The 13,863-nt window shown below is 43.3% G+C and overlaps 1 protein-coding gene across 2 annotated transcripts in view; it reads right to left on the bottom strand.

The window, feature by feature from the left end:
- Positions 1 to 13,863, bottom strand: part of MARK3 (microtubule affinity regulating kinase 3) — a 596,913-nt gene that overhangs the window by 550,665 nt on the left and 32,385 nt on the right. For both annotated transcript variants that reach the window (XM_078660239.1, XM_078660240.1), the window contains exons 2-4: positions 13,087 to 13,278; positions 10,507 to 10,560; positions 7,829 to 7,877 (exon numbers count right to left, since the gene is read on the bottom strand). In XM_078660239.1, the coding sequence (XP_078516365.1) occupies positions 7,829 to 7,877; positions 10,507 to 10,560; positions 13,087 to 13,278 (295 nt within the window). The remainder of the gene's footprint in view (positions 1 to 7,828; positions 7,878 to 10,506; positions 10,561 to 13,086; positions 13,279 to 13,863) is intronic.

Below are 13,863 nucleotides of genomic sequence, written 5' to 3'. Positions count from 1 at the left end.
AACCCATCACATAAATGGAAGTTTGACAGGCTATTAAGGCCTTACCACGGAATAAAGCGCCCGGGTCGGACGGCCTTCCAGCGGAATTCTATTTGACATACATAGACATCTTAGCCCCTCGCTTGCATGCACTATACAGGGAGGCACTGGAGGGGGGACTCCTTACCGAGCACGACATTGCAGGCGGTGATCGTATCTCTCCTAAAGCCCGGCAGAGACGCTCAGCAGCTGGAGACTTACAGGCCCCTGTTGTTGCTCAATACAGATTAGAAGATCCTCAGTAAACTCCTGGCCACACGACTCTCCCAATGCATCCCGGACATTATACACCCCGACCAATGCGGTTTTGTACCAGGCAGGAGCACTGCCCTGAACCTAAGGAGACTCAGTAAGCTGATGTCACCCACTACAGTGAGGACGGACACAGAAGGGTGCATATCCCTGGACCTCAGGCAAGCCTTTGATTCACTTAGGTGGGACTATATGTTTGCAGCGATGAGAAGTTTCGGGATCCCACCGGAATTCATAAACTGGGTGTCCTTATTATACAAGAACCCTACGGCGCGGGTTCGCACCAACAGATGTATCTCAGGTCAGTTCAAGATCGAGAAGGGCACGAGGCAGGGATGCCCGTTGTCGCCCTTACTATTTATAATCGCGTTGGAACCATTAATGATAAAAGTGCGGACTTTCACAGCCACGGCCGGGATCGTCAGACTTGCCACTCACCATATCATATCAGCGTATGCAGATGACATACTGTTATTTCTACATTATGTCAGCGGCCCGCTACACCCCTTACCTGCGGTTTTTAGGGACTTACATGGGCTTTCGGGCCTTATGATCAATGAGGCCAAATCATATGGGTTCGGATTCCACAAACCCCTAGATAAATCGCACATCCGGTTTGCGCCACACCAATTCCAGGTGGCAACCGTGACCTTCAAATACTTAGGAATTCAGGTGTATTGTCAACCACAAGACCTACTGGACGGCAATTTGGGCAAGGCCCTGACCGCCCTGCAGTCCCAGGTGAGATTCTGGACTACTCTGCCCCTGTCGGTAGCGGGCAGAGTCGCCATATTTAAAATGGTGGTGCTACCGAGGCTGCTCTATTTCTTCACGAACTTGCCTGTTCTAATACCCATGTCCGTTTTTAAGTCCCTAAACGCGATAGTGACCGAACTGGTGTGGGAAACGGGCAGACGACGAATAAGCCTGGCAAAATTACAACTTCCAACAGACAAGGGTGGTTTGGTGGTACCAGACCTGATCGCCTATGGATATGCATGCCAACTACAATGGCTAGCATTCTGGCTGGCCGGTCGCAATCTCCAGGAATTGGACATGACGGACGCTGACAGACAGCGGGGTGACATACACCGGCTTCTGCTTCCGAAGGCCAAGATACCAGAGTCGGCACCACCGCTACTTAAGTTGGCGATCACGTATTGGAAAAAGGCGGTCCGATACACGAACAGACACTCTTCATATGCACCCACGATCCCGTTATTGGGTATCCCACTGGGTACTGGCTTGTTAACGGAACGGCGGTTGAGACTTTGGACGGATGCCGGAGTTACACAGATAGGGGACTTCTTCTCAGAGGGTAGGCTCATGGCGCATGCGGACTTTACCCGCCTACACCACGCGCCACCGGCATTATTTATGACGCATGCACAAGTCACGCATTACATAACCACACACTGGGTGAGAGACGGGTCGGAACCGGACACGAACACGTGGACTACTATGCTATACCTCATGGGGACGGATGGTCATCTAACAAAGTGGCTGGCTGGTGGCATCAAAACCGGAAGGGCTACTTCACTACAGCCCCTTAAATTACGCTGGGAAGAGGATGTAGGGAGAGCCCTCACTGATAAGGAATGGGATAAGGTGTTGCGACTGCCACAGAAGGTGTCACGTAACCCCAAATTGAAATACATACAGCTCATGGTAGTGCACAAAGCGTACTTAACCCCCCCACAGACTGCGTGCTATGTTCCCTGACGCAGCCGACACCTGCCCCAGATGTCAACATGAGGACGCAGGGCTCCTACATATGTTTTGGGAATGCCCCAAGTTAGGTCATTACTGGGAGTTGATTACCCGCATCCTGGGTGGGCTGGCGCCGGGCAGACCCTACACGTCCGCATTGTATGGCATACTGGGAATAGGTCACAAGGAGAAGAAAAGAAGTGTAACTACCAGATTTGTGGACTTGGCACTGCTGTTGGCGAAGAGGGCGGTGGCGATGAGGTGGAAGTCGGCTAGGCCACCGGAGGTGGAGGTATGGGGCAGGGAAGTGTTAAGATGGAGCAAGGCAGAAGGGCTGGAACTACACAGAGAAGAGCAGAGGGGGCTTAGGAAACATCCCATCTCGCTAGATTAGAACGAACTAATAACGGAATTTGAGATGGGACTTCAAGAACACGTTGACTAAGCTCATCCCTAGATCCAGAAGTGGAAGGAGGGCGTGGTCTACCCTGACAGGCCGTATTCATTTGAGCGATATGCGAATAGGATATGTTCCACTATGCTCACGTCTGCGCCGAGTCGTAGACCTTCACAAACTTATACACTTTTGAGTACTATATACTTATAGGAAGACGAGAAACCTATTGCTTATTCAACACGAATGCCATGACTGTGACACCGCTAGACCTGAATTGTTGTAATGGAATAACCAGTGCGGGGAGGGAGCGAGGGGAGAGTTATAGAGTTGAAATGTTCATGAAAATTGAAAAATGAAACCGATATATGTATACTGGTATATACGTCAAAGCTGTATTGCGGATATGTTGATATAATGTAGACAGTACTATCTGCTATGATGATTTATTCTGATCAATAAAGAAACTTTTTTTAAAAACTGTTGCAGGCGCTGCCTATCAGACAGCTTAAGACACAGAGTTCACACCGCCAAGTTGCAAAATTGAACAAAGGCATTACCTATACCTTCACACAGAGGAAGAAGCCAGTAACTCGGGTATTCCAAAAATACAACCATAAACTCTGAATTTACCAGCACAACTCTTCAAAAATTGAAGCACTCACAATAAATATGCAGTCTGCACAAGAAGAGAAAACAAACTGCGCTGATTACTCAGACTAAGAAAAACCAGAGGGGCGTGTAAATGTGACACCCTTTTTGGGGTTCTGTTACAAGAAGAAAAGAACAGCTATTAGCCCACAATAATAGCTCTTAAAAGAGCATATAACTGAGTTCAAGAAAGACTAAGCTGTATAGTCAAGTGATGCCTCGCACAAGACCGGGTCCTCTGAGAAAACTATTTAAAAGCAAACAAAACAGACTACGTAAGTAGTGCACCTAAAAAGCCATACTATAGCAAACCAATACGCCACGTAGAGTAAGATATATACCGAAAAAATTGTATGAACTTTTGAGACCAAGCTACTCATCTGAGTAAAATAAAAGACCATACCAGCTGCGCAGCTGCAAAGACAATCCATACATTTAAATAGTTAACTCCGGAGTCAAACACTCTCGCAGTAAGAAAGAAGTAGTGCTTACTACTTCAACACCACAAAGTGCAACAACAGCAGAGGCAAGACTTAAATCTTTAACCTAAAGTTCCATGCCCGTGGCTATATAAAGAGAAGCAAAAGGCCTGAGAAGGCCATACTTCAAGTGCCCAGTCATGAGGCGTATGCTGAATCTGCATGGCTGTTAAATAAACAAACACCGTCAAAAGGTCATATCTTTCAAACCCTCCCGAACATTTTGGGGGAATTTTGATTCGCGCAACTAAGCGTTTCTACAAAGAGCAACAGACCCAGCCATAATAGAATCTGTGGTATCAACTGCTGACTTAATGTTAAACTTTTCCATCTCACAGCCATCTTGCACAAGCTTAAAGAGTTCAGCCCAGACCCCTTCAGGAAGGGAAGGAAGCAGGTGTGTGACAGAGTCCCATAAAGTAGAAGAGGTCCTGCCTAAGTAAGACACAGGATGTGTTTATCGACCTCAGAGTCGAACTAGCCGAAGCAAAGATATTCCGGCCACACAGATCCAACCACCTAGATTCTCTACCTGGTGAAAGTAGAAAAAAAACATCTGGATTTGGCGAAGCAGTAGCAGCTTGCACAACAAATCCTTTAGCAGTAGTGTGTCAAGAAAGACAGACTTGTCCGGAGCAGGACGATGGCGATGGGAAATGGCACGATCAGCAGAGACTCCAGTCACTAGCCTCGCCCAGGTTCCCGGAAGAATATCATACAGAGACTCCCCATAGGGCAGTAAGGGTTCGACACCTGTCACACCTTGATGAAGCAGATCCAATAAGGGATCAGATCCCAAAGTCACGAAGGACGCTGCAATTTCAAGACCTCAACAGCTCTCTTAATAGCTTCCGCAAAAGCTGCACTAGCCTCTGTCGCCATTTGTACGTGGAGAAATCAGATCAGAATTAGGGGAGGTTTGTAGTCTACCATCCGTACCCGATGAAGCCCAAGAACCTTCCAAAATAGGCTGAACAAAACCTCGGAATGTATTGGGAAGACACAGGAACCGCAGAGGTTATGAGCAGCGTCCCCGGCGCCGATCAACGTCGTCGTATCAGCATGTACCATGAGTGACACCTCAAGCATCGACTGGAGTTGGGCGTCGTTGTACCTGCCTTCTGTATGGCCTCATCAGACACCACCACGTCACAGCAGGAAGTCGCACCGGGATGTGCACCCATGCTGTGATGACCCCAGGCCGGAATCAAGAACTACAACAGGCGCCGAGGGCAAACCAGTCTGCATGTTTCCAGTCAGAGTACCCCGTACCTCCTCCAGGGGGAGGCATGGACCCAAAAAAGGCATTCAGAGCCAGAAAGTATGCCTGACCTGGGTCATAGTCGCCCCGACTCCAGGATAAGGAGGAAGGCACGGGTTGACTCCTGTGCGGCGAACTCCGTTAAGAAACGGGAGGAACCAGCAAAGGCCACGTCATGACGCAGTGAGGCCAAAGGCCGACAAGATTTCGATCCCTTATGGTGGGATTTTCACAACTTAGGTGTGCGACGCTCACAGCAACAACTCCTTGAACGGCCCGGACCGGAACCTCAGAGCGCGACGGAGACCGACGTCATCTGGACTCCGACCGGGATAGCTGCGCCATCAACAGCTTCCTTTGCCTTACCAGCAAGGCCTTAGGCTTCAGCCATTTACAGGTGTCGCACTCCATGGGGTCGTGGTTCTCTCGTAGGCACCACATTCAGATGGGATGAGGATCCGTAGCAGACATCTGTCGAGCACAAGTCTCGCACGTCTTAAAACACAAAGGCATAGGCACACTGTTCCCTGACACAAAAAGGCCAAAAATACAAACTGTCCGAGGAACCGCTTCTACTGGTCTGTGTTAAAGCACAGAAAAGAACAAAATTACGTCTCTGCCAGAGGGAACTTCTATGGCAGCGATGTCACATCCGGAGACAAAGTTGTTGCAGATCCATACGGCACTGTCCCCCGGCACTCTGGGGTACTGCTGAAAAATTTCCGGATCCAATCTGATGCCTGGGGAGAATTCACAAGTTAAGGACTCTGCGGCTAGATGTCTCCATCAGATACACCATGTTAGAAGCCAGTCTTTGACCCCTCACACAACACCGCCCACATAGGCTGGCAGGGCAGTAATTAAGCAAGGGCAAGCTTACCTTGCCTCCCATAATTGGCCAACTTAATTCTTTACTGAACTCTAAATGTACCTTAACTAAATCTGCACCCGACAACAGGCTTTGCAGCTCCGTGATAAGGGTGCTGAAAATGTGCAGCTCCCTACCTCAGAGTCTGAATAGGGTTACACTACTCCAGTCACTGATGGAGACAAATCAATAAACAAATTGCACTGATGCAGAGTAGGCTGTGGAGAGATGTGACCTTAGGGCGCAGACCAGGTTTTGCAATCCGGGGATGGCTGCCTTTAGTGAGGCAAGCAGGCCTTAAGGTACACTGAAAAGTAGCAGTCGTTCACAGGAGGCAAGACTATGAAACAAGATAAATCCCTGCCCCAAGAGGATTAGGAGGGATGATACCAGGCTGTGTTTCACCATCAGTCTTCAGCTCTGGTGGTGGAGGAATGGTAACCAGTAAGAAAAACAGATCTAGATTAGTTCGCCCTATGCCTGGATGCAGTCGCAAAATGGACTCTGGATTATTTAAGACCAGATGTCATTAAGGAAGTGTTTGGTATGGCTGCAGAAATAGCGACCGGAGCCCTTAATTGACAAAGGCAAAGCCTTTCCAGTTTCAAGGTAGCTGAGCAGCAATTATTTGGTTTCTACAAACAAAGAAGCTTAGTCTGCAATCCCAAGCAACAATTGCTTAACTCTAGTTGTTCAGATGTCAAGCAATCAGCTGTAAAGTGACAGAGCTGTATTGCCCCTACAGCCCCAGTAATTAGTTTGCAGATTGAGATGAACATGGAATCTGAACAATTTGGAATCCGTAGCTCTGCAAGCTTCTACTGCCTTTCACATGCTGCGCTCTCTCCATCTTTGAGTGCGAACTAGGAATCATGTGAAAGGATGGAAAGTAAAAAAACAAAAAAAACATAAACCATAGAAATTAAAAAATCACCCCCTCCCACTACAATCACCATACAGACACCTTTAAAGTTCTCAGCTGCATTTTTAAACTATTCAGATACGTGGACTTGTTTGTTGCCACTGCAGACTAGGAGATGCCCCCTCCCTAAGACTATAGTCAGCGGATAATCTTCAAATCCCATTCGGGCCAGGCTCTCCTATCCTTGCAGAGACAATGCGAGGGGTGACTGGTGTGCAATGAAAGATGTTTGATGGAAACCAACAGAGTGCTCTGAAACATGCAGTGCTGCAAGGCTCTAGATTCTGCTAAGAGTATCTGGAACCCTTTCTGCAGATATCTGATGTGCCAGGCATAGAGAAAAGTTTGCAGAAAATTCTAAATGCCTATGGTAGAGCAAAAAAAAAAAAGCTACTTTACCAACCACCCTAGCAATTCTTTGCACATCCATGGCCTCAGACTCAGCACTTTGTTCCATAACCTTTCCATTTCTTCACGAAGGCTAAATTGAAGACTCATATTAATAAACTGCAGTTATCACTTTCAAAAATTCTGTCTTAACTCGCAGACTTTCACACAAATCTATCTGCTACAGACTAAGCAGACCACAATTTAGACTACCATAAACTATAATGGTGCTTCAGCACACTTCCTATGGGAACATCATGGGCATTACAGCATACACCACACAGCCAAGACCAGAAATCGTACTGGCTTCTAGTGTGTTATGGAAAGTTGTTAATATTACAAAAAAATAATATTTAATAAAAGAAAAATAAGAAGCGAGGTCAGGATTGAGGCTTGTGCCATGCAGACTGCACAAAGATCACTGAAGCGAGCAACAAAACAATGTCATAATATTACATAGTACATAACATAATTCTTGCCACTCGCTCAATATTTTAACTACATGCTAATTACATTTTATATCAGGCAAGGACATTACAAGAAAATATAGTTTCCATAATTTACTTTTAACAAACTTGCAGTACTCCCCACGGCTATACCTTTCTTTGCATTATATCAATATAGTCAAGTAAAGTAGCAGTACTGAAACTGCAAATTAATTAATCTAAAGAGTCTATTTACAAACAACTGAGCAACATAATGTGCAATTCTTTAACACCACTTTATCCTAAACTTTTCTGTGTCTCCCTGTCTTGACTGAACTAATATATTCTTTCCCTTGAGCAAAAATACAAGAAGTAAATAAAACAGCATTTAAGGAGTACTGGGCACGACAAGAAAATCTGAAAACTATCAAAGAATTTACCTATGTTCGGATGATTTAAAATTTTCATTATTCGGACTTCCCTGAAAAGCTAAAATGAAAAAAGCAATGTATTAAAATCACAACACATTATGCTGCATTCTATTCTATATTCACATCACTAAGCTATTCAGAAATTGTTATTAAAAATAGGGAAAAAATTAAAAGGTAGGGAAGAGAGAACATACAAATGTAGTCTGTTACAAACATGAATGAAATAGCACATCTTATTACAAACGCAGAATCAAGAGTGAAACAAAAAAAATATTACCAGCTGCAAATGTTATTCAATTCCTAGACAAGACTGGAGGTTGCTAATATGTTCCACTTACTAGTGAGTCTCCCATTGCTCCAAGAATTTCCTGTGGGACAGCTGTGCTACCCTAGATCCTCACAAGGTGAATTATACGCGGTTTTAAACCTGCTGCACGACAGCTGCATGGAGCTTCATTGGAAGCACATGCTCAACACCTCTTCTTACATCTGCTCTTTTCTCATGTGATCAGGTAGGGCACTTAATGCACTTAGACAATCAATACAACTTACGACATCACTTAAATATAAACCAAAGTATGTGTGTGGGGATATATATACACATATACATACACACACACACACACACACACACACACATAAATATTACACACAAATACACATACATATATATATCCAAATGAGAGATGGCGTCTCCAACACCCTTCTAAGCGGGTTGGGGCTCGTTTAGGGCAGACGTCGCCGCGCCTCAATATTCAACAATGTTCTTACCAGCTCCTGGCAAAAGAACAAGCCACCCAAGTTTGTGGTTTGTAAATTGATTTATTTGGCCAGAAGCTGGTAAGGACATTGTGGAATATGGAATATATATATATATATACACATACATACACACACACACAAAATAGCTAAACGCGTTAGCACTCAACCGGTTGATCATGTACTCTAGAATTCCTGGTATACATGCCTAAATAACAACCCCAACCACAACATGCAAGATCTTCCCACAAACTCGTGTGAATACACCTCCAAAGACCTACAAACGCCAAAGAGATGCAGCACCAACAGCACAGCATACCCCACTCCTCACCAACCACCGCTCAAAGAGACAACAGAAAACATAAGGCACGCCACGTGACGGACTCAAGCATTTGACAGCACCTTAATCTTCACTCTGGTGATGGTAGGCTCTCAAATGTATAAAACAAGACATTAGGCTAAGCAACAGACAAATTAGATAAACGACAAAGCCCCAAGGCACACGATTCAGGATGCAAATATGCACTTCAAGTACTCCAACTTGAATTACAAACGGGTTATTCCATTAGCCAAAGTTTACATTACCAACAGAACAGTCATGTACAAACCACACACAATGACATTTAGCCACAATGACTACAGTCACCACGAAGCACCAAAATCATACAGAGTGGTACTCAGTGACTGCAGACAGTCAAACTTCATACATATGGCAGAAACTTACTCTACTAGTGCTTGTAACAAAACAAATGAAAGATAGAGTTGGATCATAGCAACGTAAAATATATCATTACACGAAGATACATGCATAGAAATTAGAAAATTTTACAAATATATAAAATTACTAAAATAGCCAAGTTTATAACTAATGGTTAAAGGCGACACAATGAACAAAGGATCGCATACACCATGGAAAGATAAAAGCGACGGACAAGGACACCATCCGAGGAAGAGTACTCTACTCTATAGTAACAAAGTAAACTGTGCAACTCTTTCACTTGAAAAGTTGGAGTGAGTGAAAAGGGTTTTGAATGTTAAGTGTAAAGTTTCAGATGTTAAAATTTGAAAAAAGTGATGGACATTACAATGGAAACAAGCATTTGCAATGCAATAGGTCTCGCATTTATGAAATGTTGAGCTATTGGCATTGTAAATGACAATGCATTTTATTTCTGTGTTTTTAAAACAGATAAATAAAAGGCATTGTCATTTACAATGCCAACTCTCGCAGATGCGCGTTTTAACTTTTTTTTTAAGCATTAGGAGAAAGCGTGTCCAGCCTGCTGTTGCAGGCAGGACAACGCTATTTGAGAAAACAGCGCTCAGAGGCTGTAATTAGAGCCTATCCGAGCAACAACACAAGTAACAGGGGGTGTCGCCAGGGGAGGTTACAAAATGAAACAAGGCGGTACAAAGATGGGTATACTAAGCCTTGTGACCAATGAACAGCCACAGTTTACAGTGGACAATGACAAGCCAATGAAAAATGTGGACAGAGAGTGGGCAGAGCTTCAAGTTCCTACCTCAATACAACATGCCTCGCAGAGCAGCGCATGCGTTGCCCAGGCTCAACCTAACAACTGAAGGAGTCAAAGATTTTCTACAGTGGGCCAATCATTATGGAGGAGCTATTGGGGACTTGGAGTTTGTCTATATCAGCATGGAAACAAAGTTGGGTAAAAACTACTGATTTCTAAGCCATAAAAGGGCTTTGGTCCCTACAATACTATACCAAAAAAGTGAATTGATGTATATAAATATTTTTAAAAACAGAAACCACTAATAAGAAAATTCAGATTGTAAAATTAGGCCTTAAACGTATTTGTTTTATACGCATTCAGTTGTCCAAGTGTTGGTCACATGCATTTATAACTATAAGTAATTTTTCGACCGCCAATAGAGAAAGTATATATTTTTTTTAATCTTACCTTTTGCAAACTGGTTGGGTTCAACTGTGTTTTGTCAATTATTTTTATTGCAACCTAAAGGACAAAGAATATTCAAAATGAACACAATTTGAAGTACAAAACACTACAGTTCATTCTCATATTGACAGACGTTCGCTGAATCAAAGGTACTGCCACTTATGTTCAAGAATGTAATGTTCAGGCATAAACCATGAACACACAATATATGTTTAAACAATACAGAAATTGGTTTGAGGCCAACCCTGATTTGTCCTCAATTCAGATTAAATTCACATCAGGGCTTGATACTACAAATGTAAGGATCAAGGAAACAAGCACTGCACAGTGATGTGATGAGAGGTACTGCATGGGATTAGTCTCCTTGGATGCGGATTAAATTATTTAAAAAATGAATAATACTTTTACAATTAGTTCAGAAAATGGTGCAGTATTTAGTTCAGAAAATGGTGCAGTATCCAGTGAACAATTAGTTCAGAAAATGGTGCCGTATTTAGTTCAGAAAATGGTGCAGTATCCAGCGAACAAGAAGGAATATTCACAGGTCAAGACGGTTGCCATTTATTTGTGCTATACAGCTGAATATACTTTCAAAAGAGTAGAATACATACTTATCCCTACTCTTTTACTTAGTTCATGGTAAGGCAGACTTCTATAACAAACTGAAAACACAGACTCTCCAACTCTAGCCTACTTATACATAATTCAAATTAAGGCACTTTAAAACACGAATTCAGGTTTGAGAGGTGGGATGTTGATGTATAACAGATGTATCCACTAGCTCCAACAAAAATCACCTACCCAGTAACATTTTCCAGGACCTTAGATGGGAACAATAGCAGAGAAGCTAAGCATACAAGTGCTCTGATTTATTGGCATGTTACCCTAAAGAAGGCTTAGTTTCCAGATTTAAGAAGAGAACCTACTCCAATGAACGTATAACAATCTGCAGAGGCATTGTTTGCTTTCTCTTGTGCTGGGCTATATAGTGCAACCCTTTGAGATACTAGTTTTAGGAAAATTCAGAAGCTAAGGTAGGAGCAAGAAGAGCTTGGAGATGCAGATATAATCCGATTGGATTATGGGAACATACTTTACCTGGGGGTGACCAAGGCGGTCATTCGTCGTCTCTAATTAGTGCAGAATGCTGCAGCACGCCTGCTCAACGGCTGCCGAAAAACTGATCATGTGGCTGGTCATCTCCGTGATCTTCACTGGCTGAAAGTGGACAGCCGAGTGAAATTCAAGGCGCTCAGTTATATGTATTAAATCAGGATGAAAACTGCTCCCAGCTACCTGCAAACCCTTGCTGACGCTTATGTTCCTTCCCGTTCTCTTCGTTCCTCCTCCCATATTCTTTTCAAGGTTCCCAAATTCAGACTGTCCAGAATGGGCGGTAGGTCCTTTGCTTATTTAGGGCCTAAGCTATGGAACTCACTTCCTTTGAAAATCCGGTCCGAGGACTGCTATGTCCGTTTTCGCAAAGCCGTTAAGACCTGGCTGTTTAATCAATAACTATACGTTTGTTTTCAGCCATTGCTAGCAGCTATTTCTCAGCACCGGGAAACCCTTTCGGGTAGCTGTCGCGCTCAATAAGCTTAATAAATAAATAAATAAATAAAACACTTGGCCACAGGTAGAGGCAGACATGAGGCATGCATATGTGGGACACCACTTATAAGAGCACAGCACATCCTTAGAACAGCGAGGAGAAAATAAATGCATAAATGTCATGCTTTTTACATGGGATCTACTAGTGGTCCCCCACTACAAAGGCCTCCAAATACTGGGTCCGAGACAGAAACCTAGTCTCACTAAGGTTTACCACGCACCCAGTGACTGCTGGATGCAATAAAGTCTCAGTACTGTAGTTAAACTTCTGCGATCAAACCTATACTAGCCTTTGAAGACTCTATCCGATGGGCAGAACAAGTGCCGCTTAGATACTGGCAGTCACCAGGATTCAAGAAAGAAAAAAAAGAGGAGTCTCCTTAGAAACCAAACTAAAGTCTTCAATTTTCAGAAAAAGGGGAAGTTTTATTTCCATAAAATGTTTGTATTACCATATTAAGTATGGATTTCTAGCAATTAAAGGCATTACATAAGCAACCTCTCCGAGATTGTGCAAAAGACCACCCTGACAAACAAAAGACTAAACTACTTTTACAATCCAGAAAAAAATAAAATAATGAAGAAGCCTCAAGCACCAAAATGGTCCTAATTGAAATTACAAAGGTCTCTTAACTTCAGCTAGCATAAAGAAAAAAAGGTAATGGAATGTGAGGCTCTATGAAGCATGGTGAAAGTTAAGCAGGAGGAATGTGCAGGACTACTTCCCTCAGTCACAGAAAGACTTTCAGATGCACCAATAGCTTCTGATCGCCTACTGAACCAATTCAGAATCTCAAACTGCAAAAGCAAAGGAATAGCGCAACAGAGGATCACATGTGTCAGGTTTCGAATCGTGAATAATGTATTCTTATGTCACTACACACTAGCTCCTCAGCCAATCGTCGCCCTGGCTCAACAGTGCTAAGTATGCTGGTCATTCTCCTGAAAACATGCAAATGTCAAATGTGTTACCTCTCTACCCGTCAGAATGTGTCTGGCCAGTTTTACTTTCGCAAAATTTCCTTTGCCAATTGTTTTAAGAAGTCTGTAATTTCCAATATGAGGTTGCTCATCTGCACAAGAAGCAACCGGTGTTCTGCCACGGATTCCAGAGCGCCCAGATCGAGAAGAACCTTCTGGTCGACCGTCTCCATGAGATGAGTGCTGCATTAAAAATAATAAGAAAATAGTTTACTTTTTAGAAAAAAAATGCCACTTTTTAAAAAGGTAACAACAATTGTCCCTGATTAAGGGAGCAACAATTTACAATAAACAGAATAAAGAACATAGCATGGAAGAAAAGGGCACACAGTATAAATTAGCCTTGTTTAAATTGCAAAAACATGGGGCACTCAAAATATGAAAGGCAGTAGATAATTTCAGATTGTAAATGAGCCCCTGAATCACTCCTGACCAGTGTATGCTGAAGTCGCCTCCTCCAGCAGTTGGGAGTTAAGCCACATGAAAATCAGCTATGCGTTTAAACAAAGGGATACCCCACATTCTTACAACAGCATCTCTGCAAAGAAGTCATATCTGTAACTGTATTGACACAATAACATTTAACATCTAAACCAGGTTTAGAAAGAACTGAAATGAACTTATTCTACAGAGAACTTTAAAAAGTAGAAATCGAAAGGTGCTCAGACATACATGTGGAATAATCCCAATGAACCCAAAGAGCATTCAACTTCACACAGCAGTAAACACATTTCCACTCTATAATACCAAGTTCTTTTGGTACCAGAG

This window comes from Lissotriton helveticus, chromosome 9 (assembly GCF_964261635.1).
Source record: "Lissotriton helveticus chromosome 9, aLisHel1.1, whole genome shotgun sequence".
In the NCBI taxonomy this organism is placed as follows: domain Eukaryota; kingdom Metazoa; phylum Chordata; class Amphibia; order Caudata; family Salamandridae; genus Lissotriton; species Lissotriton helveticus.
The sequence above is the reverse complement of the archived record's forward strand: the minus strand, read 5'-3'. Positions and strand labels throughout refer to the sequence as shown.